Source organism: Bombus flavifrons, chromosome 5 (assembly GCF_040668555.2).
Source record: "Bombus flavifrons isolate JBK064 chromosome 5, iyBomFlav1_principal, whole genome shotgun sequence".
NCBI lineage: Eukaryota > Metazoa > Arthropoda > Insecta > Hymenoptera > Apidae > Bombus > Bombus flavifrons.
The window spans coordinates 12,456,788-12,478,350 of NC_138446.1; the positions used below are offsets into that span (position 1 = coordinate 12,456,788).

A 21,563-nucleotide genomic window follows, 5' to 3' on the forward strand; every position below is an offset into this window, starting at 1 on the left:
AACAATGCGTTTGCATCGATAGCAACAGCGGCTCCAATTTCTTTTTTTTTCTTTTCGCTGGCAACATCGCGTCTGCGAGTTTGATTCTACATCTAAATGCAGATTGAAGTTGCAGTGAGAGGTTAATCCGTGGATTCTCAATTTTATATGCTTTTCGTGATGTTTCTTTCTTCTTTTTTACCCTTTCGTCCGCCTCTCTTTCGCATTAATTACAGTCGACGTCATAGAGACCAGACGGTGTTTCATACTAACGTGTTTCATGTGATATTTGCCTCTCCTCGTGCAAAAGATAAATAAAATATAACCATGGATAATTATCTTTATCGAAGAAATAATATCTGACGGATAAAAGAGATCTAGTTGAAAAGCGATTCATTGGAGAACACGTAAGACAATGAACAACCGTCCCTATATTCTGTCTCACTGAAATGGTTACCCGCATCTGTACGGCTGTTACAAGCGTACGTTTGCCACGATTAAAATGTTCCAATGCGGTTACATTTCGTGCAGTCATTGGTCAAAAGACGCGTACTATCACAGAGAACCTTAGGACAAAGCGTTTGGCAAAATAAAAGTGACGGCTGCCGTTTCACTGCTCCGGGGTACGAGTTAATGCTTCTGACGTACGAATGTTCTTTCCCGTTCGAGTTGGATAAAATAAACGACACTTGGTGATAATAGGATGCGCTTCAATTTCTTGCCACGAAACACGTTCTTATTAAGTCCCTTATCTATTCTATTTTAATGTCATATACATAAGTTATGTAAATGGACACTTGCGTCACCTGATTGAATTATTTCTTATTCTATGCCGTGGCTAATTATATATCACCGCGCGTCGAACAAACTCTTCTGATCGAACGAGCAAATATCTCGTATTCCCTGAATAACTAAACGTAAGGCTAATCTTTAATACAGAGATATCCCCATATTCGCGTTAAAATCATGCTCCTCGTATTTTCCATATTGAATAAGATAAAATATTGAACGAGTAAGAATTACCTGCCGAACAGAGGATGCCAAAGTTGCGACTCTTCGGGCGAATTGGCCGTGGAGCTAACTTCCGGTTCCTGTTTAAGTAATCCGCTCCGTACCCTGAGCAACGGGAGGTAAGTGGTGGTTCTTCGACCACTGGAGAGATCGATCGGTGCCGGCATTAGCGTGCCGATTGGTTTGCAGCTGAGCTTGGGTCTCGTTTGCAACGCGTTTTTCGTTCCGCTGCTCGCGTGACCGGATCCTCTGTTAGTGCCGTTGTTGATTCTTGGATGCGACTGTCGTGACCTGCAGACCGGACCCTCGCCGTGATCGAGGACGTGCTGAAGATGAGCCAAGGATATCACCAATAAATCTGGATCCCTAAGGAGATCCGGCCTAGTTAACGCTTCTGGCAGTCTTAGTTCTGGCCTGGAGGCCAACAGTTTCGGAATTTCAGTGGCCGGAGCCGCTGCCAGACCCGGCAAATAGTCTCTCGGTACCAAAAGCGGATCCGGTATCAAATGTCCGGATGTCTCGATCAATTCTCTAAGCTGACTAGCAGGATCCAAAAGGTTGTCGGTGCTACTGGACGTGGCGCAAGCCTCCTCCATGGCGTGCATTCGATGCTTTGCAGATGATTTTTGATAGGAACTCGATTGGTTCTTTTGCCTACCGACCGACCATTCGGCGGACATTGGTCTCTTGGGTGTGGCTCGATCCGACACGAAGTACGTACTATGGATATCACCGCTGGACATTGGTCTACCAGAGTTCCTCATCTCCTGAGTGTGAACGTTCAATCGTTCCTGAAAGCTTCTGTTACCTTTCCTGTTTACGCTACTCCTCTCCATGTCCTTCGGATCGGCACGAATAGTAAGATGATCGCTGGGTATTTGATCGCAGCGATTCGAAATCTCTTTCTGCTTCTCGTAATCTCTGACCTCCAACTGATTCGGCGACGACAAAATACCTTTCAAAGTTAGATCGTTCTTCGCGTCTTCCGAACAGGATACCGAACAAGGGGGACTAGGTAGCAATCTCTCGAGATACGCGGAAGAGGGTCTCCTGGAAGCCGGGGAACATGGAATTCCACTCGGTTGCGGTGAGACAACGGTGCCACGTGTCCGAAGTTCCTCGAGGACTTGCTCGTCGAAATGTTCTACATCCTGATACTTGCATTTAGCTTGAGCCTCGCTGTTTCTGCTCGAGCTGATCCAATGAGCCTGATTTTTCGTATTCTCCAGAGGAGTCTTCCGATCTTCCGAGTTTCCTATGTTTTGCCTGTGGAAGTAATCCCTATCGGACTCGTAAGCTAGCGAGTCGGCGACTTTCTGTCGTCTAAGATCTTCCAATACTTGCGAATCGCAATCGTCTTCTTCCTCTTCCAAGTCTCTCTCGTTGTCGTCTTCCTCGTGAGGAAATCTGCCCGTCTTCGACTCGCTCGAGTAAGCCTCGTTCTTAGGGAAATTCACGGTACTTTCCGGGGACTCGACGCGCGCTTTCGTACTCGGAGAAGTCGAATGATTCGCGATTATTTGAGAATTTCGATATCGGTAACTGGGTATGATAATAGACAAACCGGGAAGATTCTTCGGAGAAGTCGTGGTTCCTTGCGTTTCCGTTGCAGAATCCGTGTTCTTCAACAATCTTTCGACACACTCCGCTTGAGAATCGGGCGATCGACTCGACGACGACGACGACGCTTTCGACGCTGGTCTCGTCAACGACATAGCTATATTTTTCGTTATTTCCGGAGTGTGAGTTCTAGTAATAGAAACCGAAAGACCGGGTGTATTTCTCAGCGCATTCAAAATCTTCGAGCTATCGTTATAATCTATTTTCACTGGTTCACCGGGTTCGTCGGGTCGTTCGTCTTCCGCTTCCAATTGCGCGCCGTCGACAGACATTATACTTTGCCATTTAGAATGAGAATTCGTTCTACACTTTGGTCTATTTCCAAGGCCACCGTCCGCTTCGGCAATCTTGCACGATTTCGAGTCCGAACTGTTGTTCTTTATAGAAACGATGATGACATCGCTCTTCGTTTCGGGCTTCTTCTCTTCTTCGTTTTCGTAGTTGGTGAATATCTTCTCTTCGTGGATTTGTATTTTATCGCCGGCGAGATTGTCGTTCGTTTTAACGATATCTTCCAGCTGTTGATAGCTAGAAATCGCTTCGTTCCTCGACTGTTCTTTAACCTTACCCGATAATTCCGTGAGAACCGCTGCGCTAAAGTCTTTGATTTTACTCTCACTGGGTTTATTATGAAGATTCTCGTTGAGAACCTCGTACGTTTTCGTCGAGTCGACGGGCAAATCAGCACTAGGCGTATCGGTAGCTAGAACCGGCGAGGCCGTGACATCGATCATGTTCAATATGTCCTGAATGCCTGCCTTGTTCACGTGTTTTCTTTTTTCATTATCCACTGCTGGCTTCTCTTCACCGGCGATAACATCATCCTCGCCCTGCCCCTTCTCGTCTTTTCCCCGTCTTTGAAGGACATTCTGATGAACGCCTTGAGGCAATTGAGAAAAATGTAGTTGTTCCAGTACTACTCGCGGTTGAAACAGCTTATCTTTCTGCAGCCTTTCGAGATTGTTCCTTCCGTTGCAGCTCGACGCATCTTTCTCGAACTTATTTCCCTCTTTTATCTCGTTTTCGTTCGCATCTTCTTCATCGTCGTCCTCTTGCTCCTCGTCTTCATCCTCCTCTTCCTCCTCCTCCTCTTCCTCCTCCTCGTCGTCGTCGTCCTCCTCCTCCTCTTCTTCTTCGTCCTCCTCTTCTACGTCCTCCTCGTCGTCGTCATCGTCGGAACATGGTACTCTTTGTCGTTCCTCGTCCCAATTTTCTTTGATCTTTGCGTTATTCCGCATTTCTTCCAGAGGAAATCCGTAATCACGTCGATGTTTGCTCTTTCTACTAACCTCATCGTAACTTCTCTTTTTTCCAACATCGTCCTTGCCGACCAAACCGTTGGTTCGCCCGTTGGTTAGCTCGTTCGCGCAGATATGACGAAGGTTGAGCGTTGTATGCCCTGTCTGATTGTTGATGTCTTTTTCTTCGTTTGTGTCGGACGAATTCGAAGAGTTTGCGCTGCTCGTCTTCTGGGAGGTAACTCCCAAGGCAGTCGAGTACATGTTGGACGCCGTTCTCGGTATCGAACGCCATCCTTGCGCCGTCTTCGTCAACTTGATACGATTCCTTTTGTCGTAGTCCTCGCATCTTACCTCGACGATTCTTTGCTCTCGCTGCGATGCCCAGAGAAAAATCGGATTCACTTTCGGCCGTTTCTCTTCCGGTTCATCCGAGGACCGTTCTTGCCGAATCTGCTTCTGATGCTTTTGATGATGGTGATGGTGATGATGATGATGACGTCTTTGTCGACGGGGCGCTGTGCCCCGTGCAGGGGCCCCGCTCATCACTCCATCCAACGAGCGGTTATTACTCTGCCACCCGTCCACCGAGACGACTTCTTCTGACACCCGCTCCTCTTCTTCCAATCGCGTTAAGTAACTTCTCGGCCCGCCGATCAACCAGAACGTGCTATCTAAAAGTAACTCTTAAAATATTCACTGTACATCGATATTTCTACATCAGTCGGCTCGCAAAGGATAGTTTTTTTATTCGCGATTACATCGCCCGATCGCTCGTTAAGCATACACTGTGATAACCTTATACTATGCAGCTCCATCGACTAAGTGATTAAGCGGTATCATGGGTGGCTCGGATTCACCCTGATCAGGTTCGACTCACCCCGAAGTCAATTTCTCACCATCCATTAACAAACAAGACAATTTCAAGCAAGCAACGATCGATCTTAAGGGCATTGACATTGTTGACCTAGCACTTCCGCGAACAAGATGCACCGGACACATAGGCCACGCTCTTGTCTTCCTCGACGTTTCCGTTGCCAGTGTTCCACCGCTTAATTTTATTCGCTTCTCCTCCGTTCTTTTTGTTGTACGTTTCGCGACAGCGGAAACTTTCCGCCAGTTTTGATCCACACCGAACGTCGAACTGAAGATTCACGGCTACACCGCCGATTACTATTATCTATTAACTATTATCTAAAAACACGACGGTATCGCGAAGGTGTCGAATCCACCGATGCCGGAGGTCGTCGACGTTCACCCGGCTATCGAACCGCGATATAGAGCAGGGCGAGCGAGAGCAGAGGATCAGCGAGCTCGTCGATTTTCATCGAGGCATCTACAACGTCGATTTGCATCGAGCTTGCGGCGTCGACTCCGTCGAGCTTACGGCTGGCAGCACTGAGTATGTTCGACCCATCGAGCTTCTCTTCAACTATTCGCTTCTCTCTTTCCACCGGCGTTATTCTCTCTATCTCTCTCTCCCTCCCTCCTCCCTCTCTCTCTCTCTCTTTCTCTCTGTCGCTGCTTACACGGTGGTTGCGCCGGCCTTGTCGCACCCTAAATCTCTCTCCTCGAAATTCTTTAATCCTTTCCACTGTCCCGACTTCGCGACTTCAAGGTCCGTTTCCAACAAGCGCGTTCTCTTCCTTTCAGCTTTTTTCACGGGATTTCTGCACGCATTCCTGCAACGATACCTTTATCCTTGACCATGCACGAATCGTCGACGATGAAATCGTAGCTGACGAACAATTGTCATCGATGACATAACACTCAGAAGATTTATCCACCGGTTACATGTCGTTACGCGCGGAGTCACTGTCTGGGAGCTACTGTCGGTACCTCCTCGTTGCCTTCCACTTCGTCGCCGCCGCCCCCGCTCCACGGAATCGCGAGCCAGGACCGGATCTATCCGTGATGCCCTTGTCTTATTTCCTTCGTTTCTCCTCTTTCATTTGCTTCCTTAAAAACAATTATTTCTATTTACTTTGCCCTTTTTTACGATTTTCGCTTTAAGTCGTCGAAACTTATGATTTCTATGGGAGAACTTTGAAAATACGTATCGTTGGAAGATTCGGTGAAAATAATTTGTTTGGCTACTTCTGAACGATGCGATAGATCTTATAACTCTAATGTTGGCTATTTTTGTCTATGTCAGTTACTTTGGTGCACCGAAAACTAATTGAAATTTTAGATTTGGATAAAGTCGTTGGTGAGAAATACGAAATTTAGTATGATACGTCCTGATGTTTTTATGTCATACCGTACGATTAAATTAAAAATAGTGCTGTAATAATATAAGCCAGTAATAAGTTTCTTCCAATTTGTTTTTTTTTTCTTTCGTATCGTTAATGCGCTATATCGTTCGTCTATTGAATCATTTTAGTAATTCAGGATCATTTTTGATCGAGCTAAATTTAACATGCAAATTTTTTAAATAATTTCCGCACCAAAATAGACATTTTAATTTTATGCTTTGCAAGTGTGTAAGTGAATAAACGCGTCGCAAGTTATTTATAAAGTAAAGTGTGTTTCCACATTTTCAACGCGAGATTCGATCTTCTCGGTTCTTTTATGCCAAAGGCAATATGACAACTTTTATACCAGATTAATCGACTACTTAAAATGCTAATTCTCATTTATTTCATAACGCTTTGCAACTTTGTTCGGAATTATTAAATCTCTTTATTCGTATGAGTCATCGAAGGCCACACGCGTATATCTTTATAATTTTATACTATAAAAACATTTCAGAATATTTTCATAGTAATTTAATAGAAAAACACAGTATATTTCCGATAAATGTTTTCTTATCCATATTCAACCATTGCTGTATGTATTCTCCCTTTTAATTTATCAAATTACCGCAACACGATAAATCAAATCGTATAGTTAGATTTCATATAGTTCGATATTTGATAATGTTAATTTGCTAATATCGTAAATTAGCTAATATCGTAATGAAAGTAAATTAGTGCGCGAGGCGGTGCTGATATGAATCTAGTACGGGGCGACAAGACGTATAGGCCCGGCACTATAACGTTCTTACCCCTTACCCCGAGATAGCCAGCTCGCGACCGGAGCACCGACCATGGAAAGAGACCGAAGGTACGCCGAACGAGGACAGACGCAGAGGAAGAGAATGGGATAACCTGTGTGTATATACGGGTATACAGAGTGTACCGAAGGTAACTTCGATTACAATGGTATCAACGATTTTACCGGCATTAAAACAGAGAAAAATCCTGTCGATTAAGCTGCGCGTTATCAACAACCCTTTCTTCTGTCGTTTTAAATCCGCAATATCCGATAACGAAGTGTTCCAACGATTTTCCTAACATCTCCATTTGCGAGTGACAAATTAGCGCAAGGTCGTGACTAATTCGAACGTTGAACGAACTCTTTTTCCGATTCTCTATATATCGGATTTATACGTATTTTATTGTCAATTTCACACGATTCGAACTTGTCCAATATTCGGATATTTTTGATGTACAACATGGTTACGCGGAAAGGAAAGAAAAGAGAACGAAAAAAAAAAAGGAGAAAAAGGAGAAAAAGGAGAGCGTTGGTATTTTCTGAACGAGAGATTTACCCGTGTCCCCGACGAGGAACTAGTTTTCGATAAACGAGCACCTCCTCGTTAAGTGGCTCCACGAAGGGGGCCGAAATCGTACTCACCCTATATCCCCGAAGCGTTCGCGGGATAGAGAGGCCCTGAGAGGTCAAAGTGGAAGAGAGAGGATCGTGCACCAAGTGAGAAGCGGTGGGACAGAGAGAGAGAAATATTTTTATTAAAAGGAGGGAGGCGACTCAATGGAGGGATAAAGACAGATTCGCGGCGCAGTACACCGTGTCGGATGCTGATGCTGCATTAAGCCCCGTTTGCACTTCCGCCCTTCCATTCGCAAGCTTCGATCCTTTCATACGTTCCCTTCGCGCCGCTGCCGCCAATTGTTTTCGATGATTTTTATTTTATATGATATTCCTGACAATTCTACTGAAAATAATCCAACATCGCGGGTGAGATGCTTGCTTTGTTGATTTTTTTCATTTCAGAGCAGTTCGATTCAGCAATTCCGAATAAAACACAGTTGGGGACACTTTGATAATATCAACCTGATTCGATGAACGTCAATTATATGAGAAAAGAACAAATAAAATCGAGTATATGTTTAAGTCGGAGTAAAATGTAATTTCAAATGTTATCGTGGTTTTAACGACGTTCATAGGAAATTCTACAGTTAGGTTAAAATAACAATGACTACGATAGCGGTAATTATATCGTTGCAGACAATATTTCATTTAGAAGTAACATTTAGAAGTAACATAGTTACGAAACTGAAAATAAATTGTTTCCTATCTACAACAACGAATTGAATGTTAGAATATAACATTTTTTCCTGAATTTTTGATGAAAGTTTAATTGACGATATTCCGTGTATTTTATACTTCTATATTTCAAAGAGGATACACAACGAATTTCACAATGCCAGGTATCATTGTGTTGAAGAACCATCGACAAACAATGTTACGAAGAGGGGTCTGCGTGTCTAAGGACGTAATCATAAAAGAAATTCTTTCAAATGAGCACTATTGACTCGACAGTGTTGCATCACGATGAATGATGACCCGACGATTTACAATTTCGGCATGTTGATATTCACTATTTCGACTTGGTCGACGTACCAGAGTCGTCGAACCAGAGAACGATAGATATTGTTGACTACGGGCTGTTTTTATTACCGAATAAAGATGCTCTTCCTTGTATTCGTTCGTGACTTAAGGCAAACACGAGGTATACCAGCAAGGTCACGTGATGGACTTCGTCCAGGACGAGACGAGGGAGCATACATAGAAGGGAGACGTCACTGACCGTGAACGCACGCGAGACTCGCGACAATTTTGTCCGCGACTTAGCAGGAACTCCGTACATCGGCAGATAAAGCGGAAGAATGCGGCCTCGATGAACTTTGGTTCGCGAAAAACGCGCCTTAGGTCGATTTCATAATCGACCCTTTCTACTCGACGATGGCTAAATCGATTGATCAGTAGAATATGTAGATCTGTTATATACGTTAAAATACTCGATTGACGTTTAAATACTCTATAACAAATATCATTTTTCTGGTAGATCGTTTGTCTGAAAATATTTGTAAACGTTCGCCAACAGACTGTATTTTTGTTCGAAAAAAGAAAAAATCAATGTGTCTACCCTCGAGCATGATTACTGTTGGTAACAACTGCATCACATGAATGGCTTCCGGCCAGGTAATCCGAGGGAGTGTTCATTTAACGAAATGTCAAGGAAGTGGATTTTAATCAGTGAATATAATAACTTGAGACGGCAATGATTGTCTTTTCCTTGATTTTTTTATGTATAAAGTTTAACGGAGTTCTGTTAAAAAATTAGAATGCAATAATTTCATGAATGATTTGTTTCAATGTAGAAAACAATTTAGTCTGATGATAAATATAATTATATACATATAAATCAAACTTTTCTATGAATGAACAAATGTTTACTTTTTAATGACTAATATCGCAATTAATTTTTAAATATTATAAAGTTTCAAAATGTTGAAATTATGTAAATTCCTTTATACTTTATAACAAGCATCACTTGTTTAAAGATAGATAACATAATCTGGACAAAACATAAAGAAATAAATACGAAAGATTTAAGATTAATGCTTTTGTGTAGTTTTTGCTACAATAAGGCTAGTTTCATAGATAGAAATCTGTGTTATCGGCTGAATGAAGTTCGAGATTTACGATATTTCTTACTAGAGAGCATAGTGATTCGTTATCGGCTATTACCATTTTGAACAAAGTTTAAAAATATAATTCTTTTCGATCGTTCAACTAAGAATAATAGAATGGTTAGTTATTCGTTTTTGAGTAGCGCAAAATATTTAACTTATATATCATTCAAATATTTATGAACTTATCGAAAAGCAGATACGAAATAATGCGACACCTACATACATCGTAATAAAATTTATCAATGTTGTTTCTGTATCTGTGAAACAATGCATATATGGAACATTTTAATAATAATTATTTGCAATGTCAACTACGTATTGTAGTATCGGAAAATTAAGATATAAATTTTTCCCGATTACTTACAATTTATTATTAGTAAATTGGATATACAAATATTAATAGGACAGAAAACGACGTTTGTTTAATCGAAACTAAATGCAATACTCGTCACAACGAATATAGTACTCTCTCTCTCTCTCTCTCTCTCTCTCTCTCTCTCTCTCTCTCTCTCTCTCTCTCTCTCCCCCCCCTCTCTCACCACAACTCTAACAACTCTACAACACTAGCAACTCGATCAACTCTCACGACTCTACTCTTTAACAACTCGATCAACTCTCACGACTCTACTCTTCGACGTCTCAATCAACTCTGCTCTTCGCAACACACTCGCTTTTCGACTCGCATACTCTGACCTCTCCGTCACCTCTCCTTGAAAACCGAAACCGTCTTTTGTTCTAACGCTGTTTATCGTTTTTCTCATACCTCTGCAAGAACTAGGTGATTTTAGTCACATAGGCGCTCTTAAATATAAACGAAACACAGAAGAACGACATACACGGTTTTTTCTATTTTCGACCGATCTAAAATTAAACTCCTTTTATGATACTACAGTATTTATTTTTTTGATACGAACAATAGTCTTGGTACAACGAATGCCACCCACTGTGTAAATGACATTATTAAAATACCTTGAAAGTTATCAAAAAAATTTGTGTACCTTTTCCTACATCTTTTTCACAGGTTATGATCTATCTTTTACAGTTAATATGATAATCATGATGTTACTTTCTTTAATTTTCGAAAAATTTAAATAAATTATTTTTTATCTTTAATCATAGTCATTATTATCCAACAATTTTAATTATACAAATATTCACAACTGATTATATCATCAAAGCCTATTGAAAAAATGAAATAAACGATACAACTTAATTATCATATTTGTATTATAATTAGAAACAATAAGAAATTCTTACGTATATCTTGTATTCGGTGAATACTTCGTCATCGCTACAGGTGGTCTGGTAAAACCCTCTCCCAGGTTCAGCTCGCCTACACATTCCAAGACGTCATTGGATTTTTCTGATTCGACTCACTCCATTCTTACGTCTGATCCCATTGATCCTAACAGCATAAACTGGTAAACTGCTCACAGATACAAACGTCCATTGCGTCAATCGCTAAATTTGAATTTCATTCGACTTCATAGAAGTTTAACCTCCTGAAACACCGGTACAACTACCAGTCGATTATCGAAACGCTACGGAATTGGCGGGAACGTAGGCGCGCGGAGATTTGATTTTCAGCCGCTCTATCTTTTACAAGATTAAACATACAAACATATAGATATCCAGTACTTCTCAGAACTTTATAAAAAACATTTTTACTATTTATACCGTGAATCAATATTATCGCGCAGATAATAAAAAGGCAAAGATAAATTCGTGACTAGTATCTTTTAGATTTGCAAGTATTTTTTGATGCGCGTGTTTATATCGAACGTATCATTCATTTACAATTTTATTGCCGTCATATTTTTTTTTTCAATAAAATTCGTAAATTTGATTTTCGTCGATGCTTTTTCTTTCTCATTTACAATTCCATAAAAACATTATACGTTTTTGTGACTACTCTCCGCGTAAAATCTGTTTTAACATTACAACGATATATATATTCAACTTTCTCCTTAACACTCGCGTTGACGTCAGAAATGGCTTTCAGGAAAATATGTACGTGAAGTCAACGAATTACATGTACTTAGGAATTTAATTACAATGCTCGACAATTCATCGTCTACGACGGTCGAACGATAACTATAAAAGTCAAGAATCATTCAATGTTCACGTTCTTAGATCATACGTGTTTAACGTTATATGTCATTCCTTTTGTTTTATTTATTCAATTATATTTTCATCGTGTTTCTACGTATATACTTACACGCGCAGATTCGATTTGTAAAATTAAATTTGTTTCGCGTACTCTTTTTAAAAGTGTCTTAAAATAAAGTTAAAATGTGCAATTTTTCATCATCCAAAATCATTTTTTTTCCCCTTGTTTATATACTTTGTCTACTGTAAGATAGTATATACTTATACCACATGTACATTGTAATGGTATTCATATATTTATAAATTACAGTAAATTTATATGATGTGTGCGACTGAAATTGATAACAAGAATATTTCTTATAAGACATTTTTTACGCTAGTCCCTTTGATACGTATAAATAAAAACTACTCATTTCAATTGGCTAATAGAAAGTTCAATGAGAAACTCCATTAAAGTCAATAAGAAGAACTTGTGAATTTTTAAACTTCTAGTCAGCTCTAACCAATCATGGTTTCTCTCTAAATATATCGCTGGTGATTAATGTCTGTACCGTACTGCAAGCTTCGAAAATTACACAGTGATCGTATTACCTGGCCAACGTACGATTTTCACATTAAAATTTTAATTAATGTTACAAGTGATTAAAATATAAAGAAAATAAATGAAATGTTGAACTTTCACGAAGTACATAAGAAAAAAGAATCGATCACCTTTCAACACAAGCTCATCCGCGTGATAAAGATAAAACATTGCACTTCAAATAAATATCCTTACGAATGATACCAATAAAATGCTTCCAAATATACCAAAAATCTTCAAAATCGTTGGAAGACAAATGTATTTTGGTTCGTTGCTGCTTAGGCGAAGCTGCAAATTTCAATCGAATTTGCAGAGCTGCATCCCTCGGTTCTGCAAGCTGCAAATATCGTGTGTATGAAAGGATAACGTAAGTACGTACATTGTTGACTGGCTGATCGAAAGTACGAGGAATTCGCAGAAGCCACTGGTAAAACTTGCATTTCGCAGAATGATATTTGTAACAAAGTTCAAAATTGGAGTTTCTTCGTGACGAGTTACTATATTTGCGATTATAACTCACACGCCTACGTCATCTCATCGGCGATAATAGAAAAATTTCCTTGATATTACGTCACATTTCCGATATCGTCCGAAGGTATTTTTAATGAACGTAGACAGGAAGGTTGACGAATATCGCGAATTTACTGGATTTCGCGGATAGTCTATAAAGCGCGACCGCATACTTTCTTACTTTCTACGAAATGTCGGCCAACGATGAACAAAGGAAGAAATAGTTCGATGTTACCTCGATGTTTTCATTTTGATCTATCGTCTGATTTTTACTCGAGTATTACCGCACGAGAACATATTCTCGATCAAATTTTACTACGTTATATAAATCTACTTTTATCGTAGAATTTTATTACTGTGGGTACAGGTTTTCGAGAATCTAAAGATCCGAGGAAAGCACGATATTTTTATAAATTTTATTCATATCTGTACGCGGGTTTACTTTCCTCTTTGAGATTCGGACAGGATGTTTGTTTTAGAAAATGGACTTTTTAACTTTGTAATAGAGATACTGTCCTAACTTATCGATTCCAGTCGATTTTCCTGATTATCATCTGGAATTTCCTGTACGTTACATTGTACATAATTAAAGAACATAATAAAAGATATTATAATAGCTGATAATATTATGATACGACGGTGGCGTATATAAAAATATCAACTAAAATTCATATCAAATAGATCAGATTAACATTAATCCAAAAATATATCACAGAGTGTAATATGAAATTCAATCATTTTTTATCTATTGTATTATCTCACTCGTACAGAGTAAAAGAGTTCTATCAACAACCATCTGTTCCAAAAATGATGACACACTATCTATTCTATCGGAATTATATTCTACCGGAAGTATATTCTATCGGATATAAGTTCATTTTCAATGCAAAGTAATTTTATTTCTACTACAACATATAAGAATCATCTACATACTCTCGAAAAATAAAAATTTCCTCCTTTTGATGAACGTTCCTGCACGATGAAATATAAATGACATAAAGGGTGAAACAGATGAAAAAAGAATAATGGTGGAACGATTAAAGGAAAAGATATTCTGTAAAGATTTCCTAATTTGTTTATTCTCATAAAATTATCGAACAGAGTTCAACGAATACGCAATAATTACATCTGTCTACTGAATCTTTGATGATGTATGCAACCGTACGAGTAATCGTGCACTGATAAATAAAGGCCTTGTGCCTCGAGGAATACGGCCAGTATGCTCCCAGACATCGATGGGTAACCACGTAAATTTCGACAGGATTCGATTCTCCGTTACGTGATCCGCCGGTGTTTCCCGCAGCTTTGAACACGAACGATTATACAATTATAATAGTCGAGCCAGGAATCAGTCGAAAGCGTTAATTTTCGTGATCGGGCCGGTGATATTTTCTGGTTTGTGAAGTTGTGCCATCGAATAAATTATTAAAGTTTGCTCAGGCAACTGTGAAAACTGCGACATAATTTTTACTTGAACGTATAATAATAATTTTAACAGTGACTTAAGTCATATAATATCAAGATAGCATCTACATAAATTCTTTCCGCGCGGTGATCAATTTTAAGCGGTATATCTTGAGATCAAGGAACAGGTATGTGCCAGTCGACACGTCTAGTCGGATGTACCAATACCGGTTCGTGTTTCTTACTAGACTTCTAAAATTAATGTGCTTCCTTGGTCCCGTGTCAATGAATACATCGGACGTTTCTTGAATGAAAACACGTGAAACAATATTCGACTCATTGCCGTGAAGGTGCGGCTCACTTTTTCACCTACTTTTGTCGTCGAAATAACGAGAATTATAGGTCAATGACCATAGGTTTATTAAATCCTCTTAGGATGATGTTTAACATTTTTTACGAGCTTTAACACCGATCGTCGAGTTTTTATCATTTAGTTAATCGTTTAGTCGATTGGATTCTCGGTTATTCTCGGCAAATAATCGCGTAGGACGACGGAAAATCCAAGCACAAGTTACCTTGAGAATAAAAATCGTTTCATCGAGTCATTGCGTGAAGATAAATGCATTTCGAAGATCACACAGCGGTTACGAGACACCGAACGATTAAGTAATTCCTATTGTATGTTCTAGGTCTCGTTTGAAAGACTGGAATTTGATTGACCAAATCCGTGGAACGTCGTATGTACAAAAGGCAAATAGTTTTTAACGAAACGTACCGATCGGAGAAAGATTTTCCTTCGATGTATTAACTGTTGGAAGAGATAGTGGAGTTATCGAAGTTGATACTCGAACGAAGCGAGCGCTATTATCTTCCACATTGCTCAGTCTTTAATCGATAGCAAGAAAATAATCAGCGAAGGAGAAGCTGTAAACCGATAGAGTGCGGAAGTCTGAAGGTATATCTTTATTACGTCAAATCTCTACCAACAAGCATCGAACATTCTTCCGGTTTGGATATTTCAAGGAAAACCTTGAGAACGAAATTCAGCCTGGAAAGTGCATATTGACCAAATGAATTATATGGAACACCAAACACGTTCGGAAAAGTTTTAGAAACACCCGAACGTTTGGTAAAATATTCTTCGTACGAGAAGCGTAAGTCGTAGTCAACGACGTAGTCGAGTTAGAAGGAAGATACCAAGCTCAATCTGAAAGAGACAAAATGTCATCGATGAGTCGAACGTTCAAATTTTGTTATTTCTTTACGGCTGGTGAAGTTCCCGTTGTTTTACGAAGGCATTTTCATTAACGGGATTGACAGAAAATTACATTTTGGGAAAGATTTCTCTAACGAAGTGCATTAAGAAAAAAAAAGAACGCAGGAAGAAGCCAAGAAATCTGTATCACAGACAAATATATTTAAAGAAAGTTATAAAAGTTTTTATGGCAGTTTTCGCAGCACATATAAACAGAATCCAAAGAAACAACATGCCTGGGACTTTGAAGAAGTCTCTAGTGCTGTTCTTCTTTTTGTTTCAAATTCTTTTTTCTGAACTGGCGATTTGCACTGCCAGTATGGACAACGAAACGATTCAACAATCGACCAAACCGATCATATATCCCATTCCTTTGGTACGTATAGGCACATTAATGAAAATGTTATTTAGATATGATAATCCAGTGACAAATCGTTTAATCAAATATTGTATAATTAAAAAAATATAAATATTAATATATATACAGTAATAATAATTTAATGAAATAAATCAAATTTAATCAGACCTCGATATCAAAGAATTTGAAATTATAAAAAGTGGAATGTTTGTATTCTATAAATGCTAAATATGCTTGATAACGGCCAATAATATCTTGATAGGAATTGGAACGGTGCTCGTAGTATTTATACGAAATTTACATAAACATAAAATTTCAGTAGGTCTAATTATACATTACCAAACCATTTTTGTCGAGCACAGCAAATAGATGTGTATACGATAAATATAGATAGCTGTGTGTTCATTCAGTTATTTTTAGTCTTTTCGCCCTATCTATGTCCATCTATCTTTGAAATATTGGAAGCGTAAAATTGTAATCCTATCGTAAAGTCGCAATATGATTGAAGAGAATAAACGTAAATATAAATTCGTGAATAATAATTAGCATATGTTGTGAGTGGCAAGTTTGCCGCATGATTTTTCCTTAAGACCTAGGCAGATTAAATACGATTAAAACTTACACAGATCTTCGTTCTTATTCGATTATCAATCGTAACTTTGTTAGCGTTTTATCGTACAAATGTTATTAATTAATTTTAATTCATGCTTCTCTGTTACACGAAATTATATAATTCGCATGTATCAGTAAGAATGTGTAAGAAACATAAATATAAAGCCTTTTGATTCGATAAGATAAAATTTTTTATCATTCGGATAAATGAGTACATTTTTTAGATATACATAAGAACATCCTTTGATCTTATATTATAGGAAAACATGACGATAATACCTGAAGAGTACAAAAATTTATCTGTGGTTGGAAAATGTTGTCCACTGGGTGAAGTTCTCGTAAAAAACGGTACTCAAGGCTCGGTTTGTTATCTGGATTCCTCCATGACTGAAAATTTCTCTCCCATCTTTTATGGTTTTAATGCATTTGGTTACGAAGTTCCCGGTGAAGTTCGAAGTTCGTTCGTTGCGATCATCGGAGATCCTTGCAAATACAAAAAGTGAGTATACTTAAGTTTCCAAGTAGTAGGAATAACGATTTAATTTTATTGACACTTTTGATATAACATTGATAAAAAGCAGAGATCGAAAGAGTTATGAAACTTTTAAATAGGTTCTATTTAAAACATAGACCGTGAAACATTTTTTGAAGGAGTTCTTGCATCGTAAGTTTCGATGAGAACAAAGAAAGAAAATTTTGAAAATAAAAAGCGTTATTCTGCAAAAGTACGATATTATATTGTTAAATAAGATTAGTAGCTAAAATTTTGGTACTTTTATTTATCTTAAGGAAGCTCTTTTAATACGTGTTCTAAAATAATTCGTTTTCATGGAACTTTTATTATATAAATATTATATAAATATATTATATAAACTCTAAAATACCTGTTCCACGAGAACACTTTTTAAGGAAGTTCCTAAGTATAACATTTATTTCCATGAAAATTCCATAGGAACAGATATTTTCTTAAACGAAACACACATGTTCAAATAGGATTTTTTTAAAAACAAAAGATAAGTGTTTATTTCAATCCCTGATAAAAGAATTTAACGAAGCAGAAAAGTAAAATAAAAAAGATCATATATATGTGCATCTTTTCCTCCTTATAAACACAATGAGAAACGATTTCATCTTATCTCTTATGTATCACAGACTGTTTTCTACATTTTGTATCCAAGGACAGGTGTCGCTTTTTTTCATTTTTGATTCGAATGCAAACGATCAGACTGACTTTCAAATTATCTCAAGTACGTTTACACAGGCTGTTCATAACACTTCTAATCATGCAGTTGTGTACAATTTATAGATTATACACAATTTCGAATTCGTTAGGAAAACATGTCATCTTTGCAGTCCAATCTATGCCTCCAAAGAATCTTCAAGTTATAAAAAACATTGAAAAGTCTACTGTTGACTTAACGTGACCTTTTCACCCATTCTCTCTTTAATTCAAAGCGCATCATTATGTTAATTATCTCACCATGATCATCACACGATTGATCATTTACGATTTATGCAAAAGGATTACATATATATATAGGTATATATAGGTAATTTCAATTAAAGAAAAGAGTACAATTATATGAATAAAAGTATTAAAATATCTAAAAGGAAAGCGAGATAAATTTATATTTATCCAAATTATATATATATATTTCTTTTAGGTATATTTTAAATCCAAACAACGATAACAGAGATAACAATTATTTATTAACGAACGGTTCTATATATGCACCCAATCACGATCCAACAATGCTGCAACCTGGAATCAACTACTGTGCAGAAATCGTGCCAGATTTAGGACTTCACACTTTTGTATGTTTTTCCGAAAGTAGGTAGAAATACTTTTAAAATTAACTATAAATTAAAAAGAATTATATACATAAAATTAAAATTAAAAATAACTCAATATACTTTTAAAAGAGTCATTGTACGTACTAACTTATATAACGAACGCTAAAAAAATTGTTTCAGGTCGCGTAATAATCACTGCAGACTCCCGAATTACAATCTATGCCTGCGGCCTTTTAATATCGGTGCCATTCTTAATTCTTACCATCGCAGCGTATTCCATCACACCAAATTTGCGAGATATTTTTGGAAGAGCATTGTGCCGTTACTGTGGATCCTTAGCGCTGGCTTTTACCATGTTAGCAATTACACAGTTATGGAATATGGAGTTGTCGGATCAAGCTTGTACCAGTATAGGTAAGATGAAATATTCAATCTGATAAAAAACATTAGAAACAATGTTATTCTTGTCCAAACATAGTACAGTAGAACTCCGTTTATTGGATCACAGTGCAATGTCTCCAAAATTTATTTGCACAACTTTGAATTTATTACAGCATTTAAACGTAATCTAAAATGTAATAATGTAAAACCTGATAAAAAAACGTTTCATCGAAAAAATAAGCCTATGTGTCGATACTTTTACTATTCGATTTAACGAGCTTTTTTCGACTGAATACATTTATCTAATTACCTCTTATTATAATTATTTTACGACCTCTTATTATTTTCTCCTGAACTACCAACTCGTCAAAGCTGTTCATTCCCTAATAAGTTAAAGATAAATCGAGTCCTACTGTACTCTATACGTTACCATAGATAGCGCGATTTACGAGATACCATAAAATGATCTGGTGTAACATGTAATTCTTTTGGAAAAAAAACCAGTGCTGGTTTGAGATTTTAAATGAACAATTAAAAAGCAATTGGCTTTTCCAGCATTCGTCATCCAGTTCTCCTTCGTCGCGTGCTTCTTCTGGCTAAATGCGATGTGCATAGAAATGTGGTCATTGGTGCGTGTCTATGTGGATCGTGGAACATACAGAAGGATGAAACCCAGAATGTTATTCTTTTGGTACTCGTTATGGTGCTGGGGTCCCTCGGTGATACTTATCCTCGTGTCAATGATTATGGATCTCAGTCCGATGATACCGGCGACTTACGTGAAACCAAACTCCAAGAAAAGTTGTTCCTTCAAATGTAAGTGGAGTTGGACTCGAATTTCACTGCATACCGCGCACACGCGCGTATAGTTTAACTATCAAAAACATATCACATATATTTAACATTAATAATATCGTGGTCCCTGTTTTCACTTAATTTTGACACTCTAAGAAAGACTAGTTGTCACTGTTATTTTTATTCACATACTTTCGAGGAACGAAACATAAATCATTGGTGACCTATTTGACACAAGACGTATAAATTTAAATCATTCAAAACGACGGTAACAACTGGAAAGAAATATTAGTATAATAAATATTGGTCTACAGACGACCATTGTTTAAGACACCACTTGGCAATTTTATGAAACAACAATAATATCATCCGCAATTTTAATTTGCAACAATTTGATTTGAATTCCAATTCAACATCCATGTGTTTCAATTAACCTCATACTGTCTTAATACTCTTTTAAGTATGAGATCAGAGAAGTCAGCCTCTTGTCTAAAAAAATATCAATCAAACAAGAAAAGGTTTCATGAAATATCACTCATGTCAATCTTGATTCACTTCTATATCATTACCCCGTATAATCATTAATTTCAAGTAGATAATAAAACTACAAATTAAAACAAACATATCGATATTAATTCGATAAAACATATTATTATTTTTGACTTTACAGCTGAAGATAAAGCAATACCATACTTTTACATACCAATTGGATTGCTTCTTGTTGGGAATGTGATTCTTCTCGTTCTAACCTTCGTCAAATTAACTAAATATCAGAGGGACCTCGACTTAAGGCGCCTCGCGAGAAATCAAGAATCCGATCGACTTGATCGAAAGTATCTTCGGCGACTCATGAGAACCACATTAGTTTGCATGATCATCTTCGTTTTGATGGGTCTTAATTGGACGATGGAACTAATATTTTGGTTCGTCAACGGAGATTCATTCGACTGGTCCTCCTTCGATCTTATAAACGCTCTCCAAGGTGTTCTTATCTTCGCTTTATTTGTTCTACGAAGGCCACCGAGAGACTTTGTGTGGCACAGAATACAACAACTTCGTGGTATTAATCAAGTACCAGAACTGGAAGCTGGAAGCATGGAGCTGTATCTGCTTCCAACAATGAACGGTGATTCAGTGCCTAGATAAAAGATCATTCCGTGCACATAACTTACTTTTCGACCTTTCATCGAATTCGTCGTGGATTATGAGATAACTATAAATCAATTGCCGAAACATGCTTGAAAGTTCCTTGATTAGACGTACAATTTTTCTATGAATTATTTATAAAGCGTCGAATTAATCAAACAAAAAAAGTTTGATAATTCTGACAAATTTATTTTATGTAAGACTTATCGAATTATTTATTATACGCGTAATATCGATATAACATATACATATGCATCTCATCAACACGATATATGAGGTCAATATTTATTTTGCATATCATCAATTATGTATCGAGTGCGATTTTTGTATAATACGATTTATTTTAAATAGTTTGATTACCACGTGTTGATTGCGAGGATAATTCCATACTAATGAAAGCTTCATGGTTTATGTACATGTATGTGTTTATATTTCATTTTCGAATCATTTTTCGTTCTTCCATTCATTTCTGATTTGCTGTCACATTGTAATTATTTTGCGATGCTTCATGTTCTCTGTGAATATTTTTGTACTCTAAGAAAAAAAGACTTAAAAAATTCATTGTTTTCTAAATGTGAAATGAATTTTACGAATTTAATAATAGATCACTCGATTCTTGTGTTTAAAGTCGTATTTGTAATTGTTAGTCGCATAATAATAACATGCTTCGTAGAAACTTGTCTTGATTATGTAAAAATGCCTCCAACTCGTTTTACGATAGTGTATGCAAATTGTGATATCTGTATATCTGTACATTAATTACACAACAGAGAATAACCAAATAGGTTATATTATGATCTTAGATCTAATATACATATATATGTATATTCTTCTGAATCTTGTATAGTTAACATTAAAAGCATTTCTAATAATTTCTAAATATATAATATTTGCAAGCGCATCCTGCAACGTTAAGTTTCATTTATTATTTATCTATTTATTATTTACATAAAATTTCATGAAAATACGGTATAATTAAATTATTTTAATAAAAACAAATTCATGTCTG

The 21,563-nt window shown here is 37.3% G+C and overlaps 2 protein-coding genes across 5 annotated transcripts in view; one reads left to right on the plus strand and one right to left on the minus strand.

Moving 5' to 3' along the window:
• The window catches only part of LOC138179615 (uncharacterized), a 33,273-nt gene extending 27,510 nt beyond the window's left edge, over positions 1-5,763 (minus strand). Inside the window, exon 1 of the mRNA XM_069112581.1 lies at positions 1,003-5,763. Coding sequence (XP_068968682.1) covers positions 1,003-4,394 — 3,392 coding nt within the window. The 5' untranslated portion in view covers positions 4,395-5,763. The remainder of the gene's footprint in view (positions 1-1,002) is intronic.
• An 8,269-nt stretch (positions 5,764-14,032) lies between these two features.
• Positions 14,033-20,554, plus strand: LOC138179867 (G-protein coupled receptor Mth2). Of its 4 annotated transcripts, none has more exons than XM_069113068.1 (7): positions 14,033-14,443; positions 14,903-15,844; positions 16,699-16,937; positions 18,103-18,269; positions 18,413-18,646; positions 19,169-19,429; positions 20,079-20,554. In XM_069113068.1, the coding sequence occupies exons 2-7, from the start codon at positions 15,656-15,658 to the stop codon at positions 20,552-20,554; spliced, it is 1,566 nt and encodes a 521-aa protein (XP_068969169.1). In that variant the 5' UTR covers positions 14,033-14,443; positions 14,903-15,655. The 4 variants fall into 4 exon arrangements, with proteins under 4 accessions (XP_068969169.1, XP_068969168.1, XP_068969171.1 ...); XM_069113067.1 differs by having other exon boundaries at positions 14,033-14,401; XM_069113070.1 differs by having other exon boundaries at positions 14,033-14,286.
• The last annotated feature ends 1,009 nt before the right edge of the window (positions 20,555-21,563 follow it).

Bases quoted from the DNA above. Each gene is read 5' to 3' on its own strand.
- LOC138179867 (XM_069113068.1), top strand. From the start codon at position 15,656: ATGGCAGTTTTCGCAGCACATATAAACAGAATCCAAAGAAACAACATG. The intron at 16,938-18,102 runs GTGAGTATACTT...TATTTCTTTTAG, and splicing joins GATCCTTGCAAATACAAAAA to GTATATTTTAAATCCAAACA. The intron at 19,430-20,078 runs GTAAGTGGAGTT...TTGACTTTACAG, and splicing joins GAAAAGTTGTTCCTTCAAAT to CTGAAGATAAAGCAATACCA.